Source organism: Palaemon carinicauda, chromosome 37, assembly GCF_036898095.1.
Source record: "Palaemon carinicauda isolate YSFRI2023 chromosome 37, ASM3689809v2, whole genome shotgun sequence".
Lineage (NCBI taxonomy): Eukaryota > Metazoa > Arthropoda > Malacostraca > Decapoda > Palaemonidae > Palaemon > Palaemon carinicauda.
The window spans coordinates 28,219,697-28,233,439 of record NC_090761.1 but is presented as its reverse complement, the minus strand read 5'-3'; the positions used below and the strand labels follow the sequence as shown (position 1 = coordinate 28,233,439).

The 13,743-nt window shown below is 42.1% G+C and overlaps 1 protein-coding gene across 3 annotated transcripts in view; it reads left to right on the top strand.

Moving 5' to 3' along the window:
- Window positions 1-13,743, top strand: part of LOC137629533 (WD repeat, SAM and U-box domain-containing protein 1-like) — a 164,130-nt gene that overhangs the window by 33,639 nt on the left and 116,748 nt on the right. For all 3 annotated transcript variants that reach the window (XM_068360943.1, XM_068360941.1, XM_068360942.1), the window contains one exon: window positions 4,604-4,759. In XM_068360943.1, coding sequence (XP_068217044.1) covers window positions 4,604-4,759 — 156 coding nt within the window. The remainder of the gene's footprint in view (window positions 1-4,603; window positions 4,760-13,743) is intronic.

Below are 13,743 nucleotides of genomic sequence, written 5' to 3'. Positions count from 1 at the left end.
AGGAAAGCAGAATGAGTATACGATTGATTATCTTATTGATAAGCAATATGTAAAAGACATCTTTTAACTAAAGTAGCTTAGGATAGTAAGCTAGAAAGGGATAGTGGGAGACACATACTTGTGTATCCCTTGCAGGCAATTGCTGTTACCTCCCCTCAGTATTAACTGGAAGGAATTTCCTTTTTAAGGAGACTCAAACAAAGGGTTCCAACCCCTAGGGGTAGAAAAGTGTAAAATGTCACTGTCCATTTTAGTATTTAACACTGTGGGGGTAAAGATAACTGATTTCTAATCAGAGTATTGAAGGAATTCTATTCTTCCAAAATAGGATCGGTCTCATCAGAAGCCCGAAGGGTACCCAAGAATGTAAGAAATGACTACTGTATCATTATACTATAGTTTTCTGTTTGCAGTATATTTTGTAGTTCCGACAGTGCGCTGCCATTATGGCTAGCATCTGACGGTACGGTCCAGCCGGCATGACGCCAACTTGACTAGGAAATATAAGACATATATTTGTGTATCCTTCCCAGCTCATTTGCTGTAACCTTCCCTTTCAATATTAAATTATAGTTTCTTGATCAGGGAAACTCAAGAATAAGGGTTCTAACCTTTAAGGATAGAGAGTGTACTACCACTAGCCCTTTAATTTATTTAATATTGAAGGGTAAAATGTAAACTGATTTCTAATCAGAATATTGAAGAAATTCTATTTTTTCAATATAGGATTAGTCTCAGCAAACACCTGGGCAAAGATACCCAAGATATATTGGAAGATAACTACTAGTATAGTATATACAATAGTTTTCTATCTGCCGTATATCCTATACTGCAAATATACTGACTACTGTATAAACTTATACTGTAATATCGCCGGCATATCGCCAGCCTAGCTAGTCCCTGCCGGCTCACCCGGCCAGCGTGCTAGCTAAAAGAGAGAGAGACAGCATGGAGCAAAGGACTGCCTTATTATTGTGTATGTATACACTAAATAAGGATGTAATTATCTAATTTTAAAGAAGGTTCAAATAGAAGGGGAGAATGTATCATTCAAGCTTCCATCCAGCTACCAGTGCCATTGCCGGCAAGGTCCAGCCGGCACATGGTCGGGCAGGCTAGCACCCAGCAGTACTGGTACAGTCGGCATACCGGCGGCTGAGTCAGCACGCCATTGGAAAGGGAGAATGTATCATTCAAGCTTCCATCCAGCCACCAGTACCATTGCCGGCAAGGTCCAGCCGGCACATGGCCGGCAAGGTCCAGCCGGCATATGGCCGGCAGTACAGGTACAGACGGCATACCGCCGGCTGAGTCAGCACCTGTCTGTGCCGGTCCGGCCGGCCAATCTAGTACCCCGGCAGTATTGCTTGTGGCTGGCAGTCTAAGGGAGGACTGAAGAACCTTGGTGACAGAAGAGACTTCCCATCAACAGCCATAATGGCTGCCGGCAGCCGCCAGTCGCCGGCAGATGACATGGCTGCTAGCCACCTGCCCAGCCACCGACAGCCGTTGTAGCTGCCGGCAGTTATAGAACTGGCAGTAAAAGTAACATGGCCGCCAGCGATCGACATGGCAGCCGGCAGCTGTCCTAGCCGCCGACAGCCAGGCTGATGAATTGGAGTCCGGCCGGCCCCGCAATCTGCCGGAAATCGGAGAGATTGCAGGACGACGGCCCAAAGAGAAACGATGGCTAGGCCATCACTAAAGGACAGAGGAGGAGGGAAAAGGGTCCTGTATGAGGTGTGGAAGGAGCCAGCAAGGTTGCCGGTCCTACCACTCCCTGAAGAAACTCTGTTTCAGTATCGGCGCCAACTAGGTGACAGGAGAATCTCTATTCTCCAACCTAGGGTCTGCCAATACAGTTAAGGGGACGGCGGCAGTGCCGCCTCCTCTCAACAAGGGAGAAACAGTTCCAGTGTTGTCGCCATCCCAGGCAGCAGAAGAATGTCTACTCTTCAGCCTAGGGACTGAGAGCACAGGACTAGTCTTCTAGACCGCAGGGAGAAGGTGGCGGCATCAAACCCCACTTCAAGTGCGGCCTAAGGAGGGCTAGCCTCCTATGCCGGCAGCCTGGCCGGCAGGGGAATGACTATTCACCCCGCCGGCCGGCCGCCGGCACAAGACTAATTACTCTGACGTTCTGACCGAATCCCAAAACCTGCTATCTGCGGCTAAGGGAAGGGACAGAAAAACCCTGGGTTAGTCATGCCTGAATGAAAACTCGAGGCACGACCCACCAGTGTTGTAGCCTAAGGCTACTCTCAGAGGGAAGGAGCGATTACCCTTAAATCTCCTTTGGAGACGTGTAATGGTTTATATAATAATTCTAGGAGATATCTATCTCCACCTGAATTGATAAAACAGTACACGAGGGTAACCGGGGAAATGTCTGAAAGTATAATAGATCGTCTAGGTTAGGTTACCTAGGCAAGATGAGATCTCGGTTACCTCAATCACCGAAACTCTAACTTATACAATCGACATAGAAAAAGAAAAATTATGCACAATATAACTATCTTTACAAGTATGATTTGCCTAAATAGCTTTCATAATTAATTAATGCTATTTAAACTGGGAAGTCGTTCTACTAACTAAATAACACATGCCTAACGAACGACAGCGCCCATGGCGCCTCCGGTACAGGCCTAGCTCCTAGGCTCAATAAATTACTCTAATTTCACTTTGAAATAGGAGCTAAAATATACTCATTGTAAAGACCCAATACAGTACTCAACTTTCCAGAGGCGAAAGAAGTTGGATATTGCATAATAATAATCCTTGAAAATCGATCAAAAAAGTTAGATCAACAGGGAACACCACCGAGCAAAATCGCTACAAAATTAGGAATGTCCGCCATCTTGGATATGGGAGGTAGGATAACCTTGATACGGCTCCCCTTCTATTTTTGCCACTTTCCCCCTCAAAGCGTAAAAGCTATTCGGGGTGAAGATTGCCATGTGGCGTGTCAAGAATACGTCCCTTGATGTTATGCGATATCCTTGAGAGAAATTTAAGGATATGCGCGCCAGGAGTTAGAATTCTGGAGACCTAAAGGTAAATTCTCTGGGAATATTACTGTAGTACATATATCCCTTAGGAAGCTACCATTAGGAACCTTCCATCAGGACGACATGGCCGAGCCCAAAAAAGTCATTTTATAGGGCAAAAATACAACCTACCTAAAAAATCAACATAGGTTGGGTCTCTTTGAACCTATTAACGGCATAGGGCAGGCTATTACTGTACTGTATGTATGTTTTATGCAGTGCATTTGCTTAGGTGATTGAAGATATTTTTACTGTACTGTACTTATCTTGATAATGATCTTAAAGTGATGATCAAACAAGATGCATTGTGTATCCTTCAATAAGAGAAGATTGAATGTGGTTGAGGGTTTGTTGTAACATAGTTTTGCTGGTGAGGACTGGACCATTGGTTCTTTTTTGGGAGGCCATGCACGACGTCACTCATAACAGACGGCTTTCAGTTACCGAGGTAGAGTGGCAGATTCAAATGAGCCTGAACTTGTGAGGTCTCCCCTATACACAATGAGTCCGTGCCTTGCATGTTAATACGCTGGCCCTAGAACAGGGGAAAAATATTTCGTTGGTATTTATGTCATATTGGATTTCCTGTTGTAGCCTTTTAACAGAAAATCCTTGGAGATCACACAGCACCTCCCCATGAGTAAGTTTTTCATTTATCGAAACTCCTTTATTTTATCTATTTACAATAGAGAAATTGTTTTTAAAGAGGACCTTTTTTTCATTGGGAAGTATATAATTTTTTATGAAATAAAAGTATACATATTGTAGACAATAAAATTCCTTACCTTTTCATGTCTGAAGAACAAATATTAGTCATTATTGAAAAAAAAAGTTATTGAAAATTTTCTCCAAAAATTTTGTATTTTGAGGAATGGGCCATCAAAGTTTTTTTTTTTTTTCTAAGAGTTTTATAAAATAAGTATAGACTTTTAGAGGTAATTTTTCTTTCCTCAACCACCCAGGAATTCCTAAGTCATAAGGTCAAAAGTGAGAGCATTTCTGACTGTTGGGTGGGTTAGATTTACACTCTACCTGCTTAAATTATACCCTTATTAAAGACTCTAGGTTTGTATAGGTAGGAAAGATATGTTACTTTAAAACTTTGGGATTTTGTATAGGTAGGAAAAATATGTTACTTTAAAACTTTGGGATTTTGTATAGGTAGGAAAAATATGTTACTTTAAAACTTTGGGATTTTGTATAGGTAGGAAAAATATGTTACTTTAAAACTTTGGGTTTTTGGGATTTTGTATAGGTAGGAAAAATATGTTACTTTAAAACTTTGGGATTTTGTATAGGTAGGAAAAATATGTTACTTTAAAACTTTGGGATTTTGTATAGGTAGGAAAAATATGTTACTTTAAAACTTTAGGTTTTTGGGATTTTGTATAGGTAGGAAAAATATGTTACTTTAAAACTTTGGGATTTTGTATAGGTAGGAAAAATATGTTACTTTAAAACTGGGATTTTGTATAGGTAGGAAAAATATGTTACTTTAAAACTTTGGAATTTTGGTTCATATAAACACTAATTTTTTTTAATTTCTTAATTTTCAGGTACAGCGTTTTCAGCAGAAACAGAAGTATTGGAAGTGGCAATAATTTTGAAGATTCAATGAAGAAGCCTGCTCCTGTTTGCACTTTAAAGGACCACACCAATGATGTCACCTGTGTTGATTTTGCTGGGAGAAACCTTCTGGCTACCGGGTCATCGTAAGTGTTTTTCATGTTTATTTGCCTTTTTATTAATCTAGATATCTTAACCCTTTTACCCCCAAAGGACGTACTGGTACGTTTCACAAAAGCCATCCCTGTGGAGAGTTTTTTAATGGTTGTGTTCTGAGTGGGAACTTAGTCCGGGAAAGTCTCCTTATAACAGTTACATAAAGTTCAACAGGGGAGGATATGAGCACTTACTCTCGGGGCACAAACACCCTGCTAATACTTTACTGTCACAATTCACAAACCATCACTCTAAAATACAAAAGGCAAATTTACTGTCCAGAGGCCGGAGAACTCCACACGCAGAAATATCAATAATTTATGGCCTACTCTAGCTTTGTCAGGTCTATAGTCATCTCATTCTCAGGCTCTGTTCCGGCTCCGTCCCAGCTACCCCAATGAAATGCTGGACAGGTATTTTACGTTAAAGTAATTAAGACAAAATCCAAAATGGGAGCAGTGATGTAAAGTAGTTTAAAAGTTTAAAGATAAGGATCTTTACCTTCGAAGCAAATATATTAATGCAAAGTTCCTCGCTGTTACCACCTATAGACTTACTCTTCAAATATTCCCAGTTTAAACATTAAATAAATGAGGGAGCAAAAATACTAAGGAGGTTTAATTAACCTAATATTGATTTATTTCACAAATTTACATTAAAACAAAACGGACATCTTAACATCACAAAAATGGAATAATAAAGAGAATGCAAATAAAAATGATGAAAATCAGTTAGTTAGACACGTGGTCTACAATAATGAATAATCAAAATGGGGTCGGACACGTGGCCCATGTGACCCAGAAACTGTGTTAGTCTCAAAAGGCAAAAAATTGTATAGAAAAAAATATATACACACAATCCCACCGCACACAGTCCGAATAGTGTAATTAGCCAGGTTCCCTATAAAATTAAAATTAGTCTAAGCTAAGAAAAAATGGGGGAAAACTAAATGGCCATTGATGTAGTACCTGCACTCCTTTGAAGATCAGTCCTATGCCCGTGATAGCTGTTGACCTGGACGTTGCACTAATTGGCACGTTGCACTCTTGCCTGGCTCACCCCAAGAATTCTCACTGTGGCTGCAACTAGGTACACCAGGGTCCTCTTCTTCTCAATCTCTCCGACCGGCAGCAATCTTTTGCGAGTCGAGTTTTGGGAGAGAGGGGGATGGGGGGGGGGGTGAGCCAGAAGTGCACGGGTTCAATGACCAGGCAGGTCAGCAGGCTAGGGCAGCTTCTCGTTGAATGGGGTCGACTCTACGGTCGAAGAGATCACCTGGCTTCACCTTTCCAGACAGGTGAGGAGCTTGATGCGCACGGTAATCCATTGGGGTTGCCATATCGGGACTTCAGGACAGGGCAATATATTGTTGCAAGGAGTGCAGAGGAGGCAGGATTTTGTACTAAATACTTAGAGAAATCTTGCTGCTCTAAGGGAGTCTATATATACAATAATCCTACCTATTCTGGCTTGCTAAAAATTAATATTTAAATGATTAATTAGCAATGGACTGGTACGATAGGCATACATCTTAAAATTAACAAACCTTAATTGGTATTGAGAAATATAAGATGCATTAATTCAGCAGTATTGAAATTTATATAAAAGATGTGCAGTTTAGGAATTTAATCTCAACCCATGTAGTTTAAGGAAAGAACCAACATACGCCGTGGTTACACTAAGGCCCTCTATTGTGCGTATCTACGCTGTGACGTCACGAGCATGGCGTGAGCCACTGTCAACAAGCTGTTTAGATTAGTCCTCCCTATGTTCGTTAAAGAAAACTAGATGTACGAGAAAATGTTTAAGGGGTAGCTATAGTATTAGTAGAAGAGAGCTGAAAATACGATTAAAAGAAGAGTGAAGAAAATTCTTCACAATCCCTTTACCCCCATGGACGTACCGGTACGGCCTTGCAAAAAAATGCTATAAAATTTTTTTTTCATATTTTTGATAATTTTTTGAGAAAATTAAGGCATTTTCCAAGAGAATGAGAGCAACCTGACCTTTCTATGACAAAAATTAAGGCTATTAGAGCAATTTAAAAAAAAAAATATACTGCAAAATGTGCTGGGAGAAAAATAACCACCTGGGGGTTAAGGGTTGGATATTTCCAAATAGCCTGGGGGTAAAAGGGTTAAGAAGGCAAAGGTTTATCCTACTAGTTAGTATAGCAATGAATGAAGATGATTTAGCATTGTATCTAAAATGATAATCATCCTGGTAAGATTAACTGAGCAGATTATTTATATTATTAAGTCTTCACCTCTACCATTCATTGCTATATTGTCATTTCCCATCATTGCAAACACCCTAAAACATCACTTTTCTTCGGTAGTGTAATGAATGCAAACAGATACAAATTTAGAACTGCTAAAGCTTTTAAATGCAGGTAATCTTACCCGAAGCTTAGAAATATTTCAATGGGCAACATAGGTATGAATAGCAATTATGGTTTTGTGTTTGAAGGAGACCCAGCATTCATTTGATCTTTTTCTCATTCTCACCTCACCATAGACATTATTCAGGCAGTAATTGGCACTTAAGCATACTGTACTATAATAGAATTATCCCAAATAGATGACCTGGGGGGTTAAGTGGGACATGGGTGAAGGGGAGAGGATAGGTGCTACCTTGGAAGGGTAAAGTTAAGGTTGAAGGTGGCTGAGAAGAATTTGTGGGACTTTCCTAGTGCTGGTATCAAGTTACTACTCCCTCTCCCCCTTACCCAAGGGACAGGGAGAGCTAAGCATGACCGAAAGAAATATGTATACTGTACAGTATATTTTTAAATATTTAACTTAGCCGGTGAATATATAATAGCTGCAACTCTGCGGCTCGACAGAAAACACACTCAAAAAACTCGCGAGCGATCGCTATGAAGGTTGCGGGTGTGCCCACCAGCGCCAACTGTCGGCCAGATACCACTCTTGCATGTAAACAAACCCTTCAATTCTTCTCTGTCGACGTTGACGACAACACGTATTCATACTCGCTGTAGAACCTGGAGTTTTCTTAACATATTTGGTGAAGTACTTCATTTTGGTTTGAGCTTTCGCAGTACAGGTGTTTTATCTTCAACTTAAATCTTGAACTCGTTTTTGGATAGATTTAATTTTTGATGACTTTGGATTGTTTTTTGGACTTTCCTTGACTTTTAAATGGCCGACCCTTCCCTCAGTAAGGAAGTGTGTTTAGGCTTTTAGCAATTATCTTATCACGTTATAAATTGATTATAGATTTTCCTCTATATATTTTATATCTCAACCGCCTTTATTAGGCCTCTTCGATTAGCTTTCCATTTATAATAAACATCAAAATAAATTTTAATGATTTGTTTATATGCGACCTTTCCTGAGAGTAGGCGGTCCTAACTTGGAAACCGAAGTTAAACAACGTTGAGCCCTTTTCAATCGTAAATAACTTTTACAGAGCTAATGATTTAAAACTTATTAAATGAAATATTTTTAGTAAATATTTTATGATAGTTTTTTTTTTTTTCTTTGAATAGTCTTCGTACTGTTTCAAAGATGAACTAACGTTTAGTTTATTTATGCTACGCAGTTTGTGCTCTATCATTACGATAGAGAGAGAGAGTATCACGGTTTCACTTTGCAGAAAGAGTAAATCGATTCTGACGTTTTGTTCTTTTTTCTTTCAAAGCTTAAATGTTTTAAAGACTATTTTAAAGGAACTTTTAATTGAAAAACCTTTCAGTTTTTTCCTTTGGTCAAATAACCTGTTTATTGACGAAAGGTAAGTGGGCTCTTCTCTTCGGTGCGTAATCAAGAGAGAGAGAGAGAGAGAGAGATAGAGACGGAGAGAGAGAGAGGAGAGAGAACGTTCCGATCTCTATCTCGTCCCAAGCGAGTAACGTTGTTCTCGAGTTACTCTCGTCCCTAGTCTCTGTACGGGGAGAAAGGATAAAACGTTTTTAGTTTTTTATTCTCATCCCAAGGCACTGTACGGTGAGAGATTGAAAACGTAGTTTTGAATGAACTAGTGTTTAGTCTCTTCCCCAGCCACTGATTTTTTTTTATCTTAAAATATGTTTACTGTTTTTTTGCTGGTATTAATGTGCTTACATTATACGACTGATTTCGCAATTATAACCTTTTGATGAGGGTAGAATTGCGTGCTTCAGGTAGAAATCAGTTTTATTCATACCTAATGTGAATTGTTAAAAAATTCGATTTCAGTGAAATAAGTGCAAAACAGAAAATGGTAGTGATAAAGTGATATTGCGCAAAGTGTTATCAGTGTTGCGACCGAGGGTTCGTCTGTTCGTGCCTGTCGTTCGCCTAGTCCGGGACCTCTTGCAAGCTCCCAAGCCGAGGGGAGAAGTAATGTCGTACGACTTATGGGTTCGAGAGGCCTTGATCAGCGAACAGACGTTCCCTCTATGGTATCAGGTGTATCTTACCAAGATCACCCCTACCATAAGGCGAGAGAGACGATTTTCTCCTCGTCATCCGAAGGCTTTTCGCATAAGAAACAGTGGAACAAGGTTTCGAGACCCTTTAAGCGAAAGTCAGTCCTTTCAGGACAGGTCCAGCGTCCTGGTTTTAACTATTAGGACAGCTCTGACCCTATGCAGTCATCGGAAGACTGCTCGCCGCCTAACAAAAGCGTAACACAGACTCCGAGAGTCTTTTTGTAGGCAAGATTTTGCGGTCACAGACGTTACCCTCGTCTCTTACCGCAACCATTCCCGTTGATCCTAAATGGGTTGTACGGCAAGACATGCAGAATAAGCTTGCCTCCCTTATGGAAGACTATTCTGCCGATAAGTCCGTTGAGCCTAGCCGTTATCTCATCGAGATCCTGGCCTTCAGCCACCCTAACGTTCCTTTGTGCGTCCTGTTGACGTTGGCGTAGCCAAGTCACGTCAGTCAGGTTGTTTAGAACCACACTCGATGCGGTCTCGTGTGGATTTTCAGCCACATTTGGACGTTAGGCCACTTGCTGATGCTCCTGTTGACGTTCAGGACGTTCGCCAACAATCGGAGTTGACTTGTTTTGACGCTGAGCGTCAACCTCCGCATTCTAGAGTTGTTTTGACTGCTCAGTCTAGGCGGTCAAAGCAGTCTCGAGTGGACGCTGAGCTTACACTAGGCCTAGCTACTTCGAAGCCGTTGTTTTATAAGCTAGTGCTCTCTCGCTCTTCTAAGAGAGCTTTACGTTTGCTAGGCGACTGGTTTATCACCAGGAGGAGTTTGGGGGAGACAGCCTTTGCTTTCCCTTCTTTTAAACTGGCTTATAGAGCGAGAGTCTGATATGACACGAGAGAAGTTCTCGGCTTGGGAGTTCCTGCCTCTGCCCAGATAGACTTCTCAAACCTCATAGACTCTCCCTGGCGCCTGGCCATGAGACGCTCCAAGATTTTACAGGTCGACTTCACAGCTATTTTCGAGCCTTTGAAGTTTTGCTGTACAATTATGTCATGCATAAACAAGGCTTTCAGAGATGGCTCCAATGATCTGACAGCCACGTTCTCTGCAGGAACAAGTCCCTCAGGGATGGCTCCAATGATTTGGCAGCCATGTTCACTGCAGGAGTACGTAAGAGGCAAGTGTGCTCAATGGGTTCATTGTCAAGACAAACTTCACGATGAAGTCTACCAGGCTGTCTTGACAGCATTTATGGAAGGCGACTGGATGGTCTCTCTCGACCTTCAGGAGGCATACTTCCACATTCCTATACACCCGGATTCCCAACCGTTTCTGAGGTTTGTTTACAGGAATGCGGGGTACCAGTTTCGAGCTCTGTGCTTTGGCCTCAGTCCTGCGCCTCTCGTGTTTACGAGGCTCATGAGGAATGTGGCAAAATCCCTCCATCTATCGGGGATCCGAGCCTCCCTGTACTTGGACGACTGGCTTCTCAGAGCATCGTCCAGTCTTCGCTGTCTGCAGGATCTACATTGGACGTTGAGTCTGGCCAGGGAGTTGGGACTTTTGGTCAACCTAAAAGTCCCAACTGATCTCATCCCAGATTATTCTATATTTGGGGATGGAGATTCGCAGTCAAGCCCTGCTCGAAGTCCAACTAATGCTGAAACGAAACGTTTATTCAGTCAGGAGTTGGAACAGTCTCGTAGGGACTCTCTCATCCCTGGAGCAGTTTGTCTCACTAGGGAGACTACACCTTCTGCCTCTCCGGTTCCATCTAGCCTCTCACTGGAACTAGGACAAGACATTAGAGACGGTATCATTCCCAGTCTCCGAACCAGTAAAGGCATGCCTGAAATGGTGGGACAGCAATATCAGTCTGAGAGAGTGACTTTCCCTAGCAGTCAAGAACCCAAACCACGTGTTGTCCTCAGACGCGTCGGATTTGGGTTGGGGTGCGACCCTGGACGGTCGGGAATGCTCGGGTCTGTGGACCTCAAGTCAGAAGAGCATGCACATCAACGGCAAGGAGCTATTAGCAGTCCACTTGGCCTTGATGATATTAGAAAGCTTCTTCGAAACTTAGTGGTAGAGGCAACTCAGACAACACCACAACTTTGCTGTACATCTCCAAGCAAGGAGGCACACACTCCTTCACGCTGCTCGAGATCGCAAGGGACCTTCTCTTATGGTCAAGAATTCGAGGCATCTCCCTGTTGACGAGATTCATCCAGGGGGACTTGAACGTCTTGGCAGACTGTCTCAGTCGGAGGGGTCAGGTGATACCCACGGAATGGACCCTCCACAAGGACGCGGGCAAGAGTCTTTGGGCTACTTGGGGTCAACCCACCATAGACCTCTTTGCCTCCTCGTTGACCAAAAGGTTACCAATCTATTGCTCTCCAGTCCTAGATACAGAAGCAATCTACATAGACGCGTTTCTACTGGATTGGTCTTTTCTGGACGTATATGCATTCCCACCATTCAAGATAGTCAACAAGGTACTGCAGAAGTTCGCCTCTCACGAAGGGACAAGGTTGACGTTGGTTGCTACCCTCTGGCCCGCGAGAGAGTGGTGCACCGAGGTACTTCAATGACTGGTAGACTTTCCAAGAAGTCTTCCTCTAACGGTAGATCTGTTACGTCAGCCCCACGTAAAGAATGTCCATCAAAGCCTCCCCGCTCTTCGTCTGACTTCCTTCAGACTATCGAAAGACTCTCAAGAGCTAGAGGCTTTTCGAAGGAGGCAGCCAGTGCGATTGTAAGAGCTAGGAGAGCTTCTACCATTAGAGTATACCAGTCGAAGTGGGAAGTCTTTCGAGACTGGTGCAAGTCAGCATCTGTGTCCTCGTCCAGTACCTCTGTAGCCCAAATCGCAGATTTTCTTTTACATCTGAGAAAGGTTCACTCCCTTTCAGCTCCCACGATTAAGGGCTACAGGAGCATGTTGGCTTCGGTCTTTCGACATAGAGGCTTAGATCTTTCCAACAATAAAGATCTCCAAGATCTCCTTAAGTCTTTCGAGACCTCTAAGGAACGTCGTTTGGCAACTCCTGGATGGAACTTAGACGTGGTCCTAAGGTTCCTCATGTCAGACAGGTTTGAGCTATTACATTCAGCCTCCCTGAAGGATCTCACCCTCAAGACACTTTTCCTAGTGTGCTTGGCTTCGGCTAAAAGGGTCAGTGAACTTCATGCCTTCAGTAAGAACATCGGCTTTTCTACAAAAAAAAAAAAAAAAAAAGCCACTTGTTCACTTCAACTTGGTTTCCTGGCCAAAAATGAACTGCCTTCTCGTCCTTGGCCTAAATCTTTTGATATTCCTTGCTTATCAGAGATCGTAGGCAACGAACTGGAAAGAGTATTATGTCCTGTTAGAGCTCTTAAGTTCGATTTAGCTCGTACTAAGTCATTACGAGGGAAATCTGAGGCATTATGGTGCTCAGTTAAGAAACCTTCATTGCCTATGTCAAAGAATGCTTTGTCATATTTTATCAGATTTTTTTAATACGAGAAGCTCATTCTCACTTGAATGAGAAAGACCGATGTTTGCTTAAGGTTAAGACGCACGAAGTTAGAGACATAGCAACCTCCGTGGCCTTCAAGAAAATAAATCTCTGCAAAGTATTATGGACGCGACTTTTTGGAGAAGCAAGTCAGTGTTCGCGTCATTTTACTTAAAAGATGTCCAGACTCTTTACGAGGACTGCTACACACTGGGTCCATTCGTTGCAGCGAGTGCAGTAGTGGGTGAGGGTTCTACCACTACACTTCCCTAATTCCAATATCCTTTTAATCTGTCTCTTGAAATGTTTTTAATATTGTTTTATGGGTTGTTCGGAAGGCTAAGAAGCCTTTCGCATCCTGGTTGATTTGGCGGGTGGTCAAAGTCATTTCTTGAGAGCGCCCAGATTAGGGGTTTGATGAGGTCCTGTTGTATGGGTTGCAACCCTTGATACTTCAGCTCCTGGGAGTCTTTCAGCATCCTAAGAGGATCGCTGGGCTCCGTGAGGAAGACAGACTTACAAGGCAGAGTAATCGTCTAAGTCAACTTCCTTACCAGGTACCTATATATTTTGGTTTTGTTATATTGATAACTGTCAAAATGAAAAAAACTCTTAGCTTATACGCTGTAAACTTAATTAACTCTGGTCTCTACCCACCGCCTTGGGTGTGAATCAGCTATTATATATTCACCGGCTAAGTTAAATATTTAAAAATTATATTTTAATTATAAAATAAATTTTTGAATATACTTACCCGGTGAATATATAAATTAAATGACCCTCCCTTCCTCCCCAATAGAGACGCAGCGGGACGAGAAGAATTGAAGGGTTTGTTTACATGCAAGAGTGGTATCTGGCCGACAGTTGGCGCTGGTGGGCACACCCGCAACCTTCATAGCGATCGCTCGCGAGTTTTTTGAGTGTGTTTTCTGTCGAGCCGCAGAGTTGCAGCTATTATATATTCACCGGGTAAGTATATTAAAAAATTTATTTTATAATTAAAATATCATATTTATATATAGTATATACTCAGACACTTGCTATTTATCATATAGAGTAGATTACCTAAAGACAAGAGGA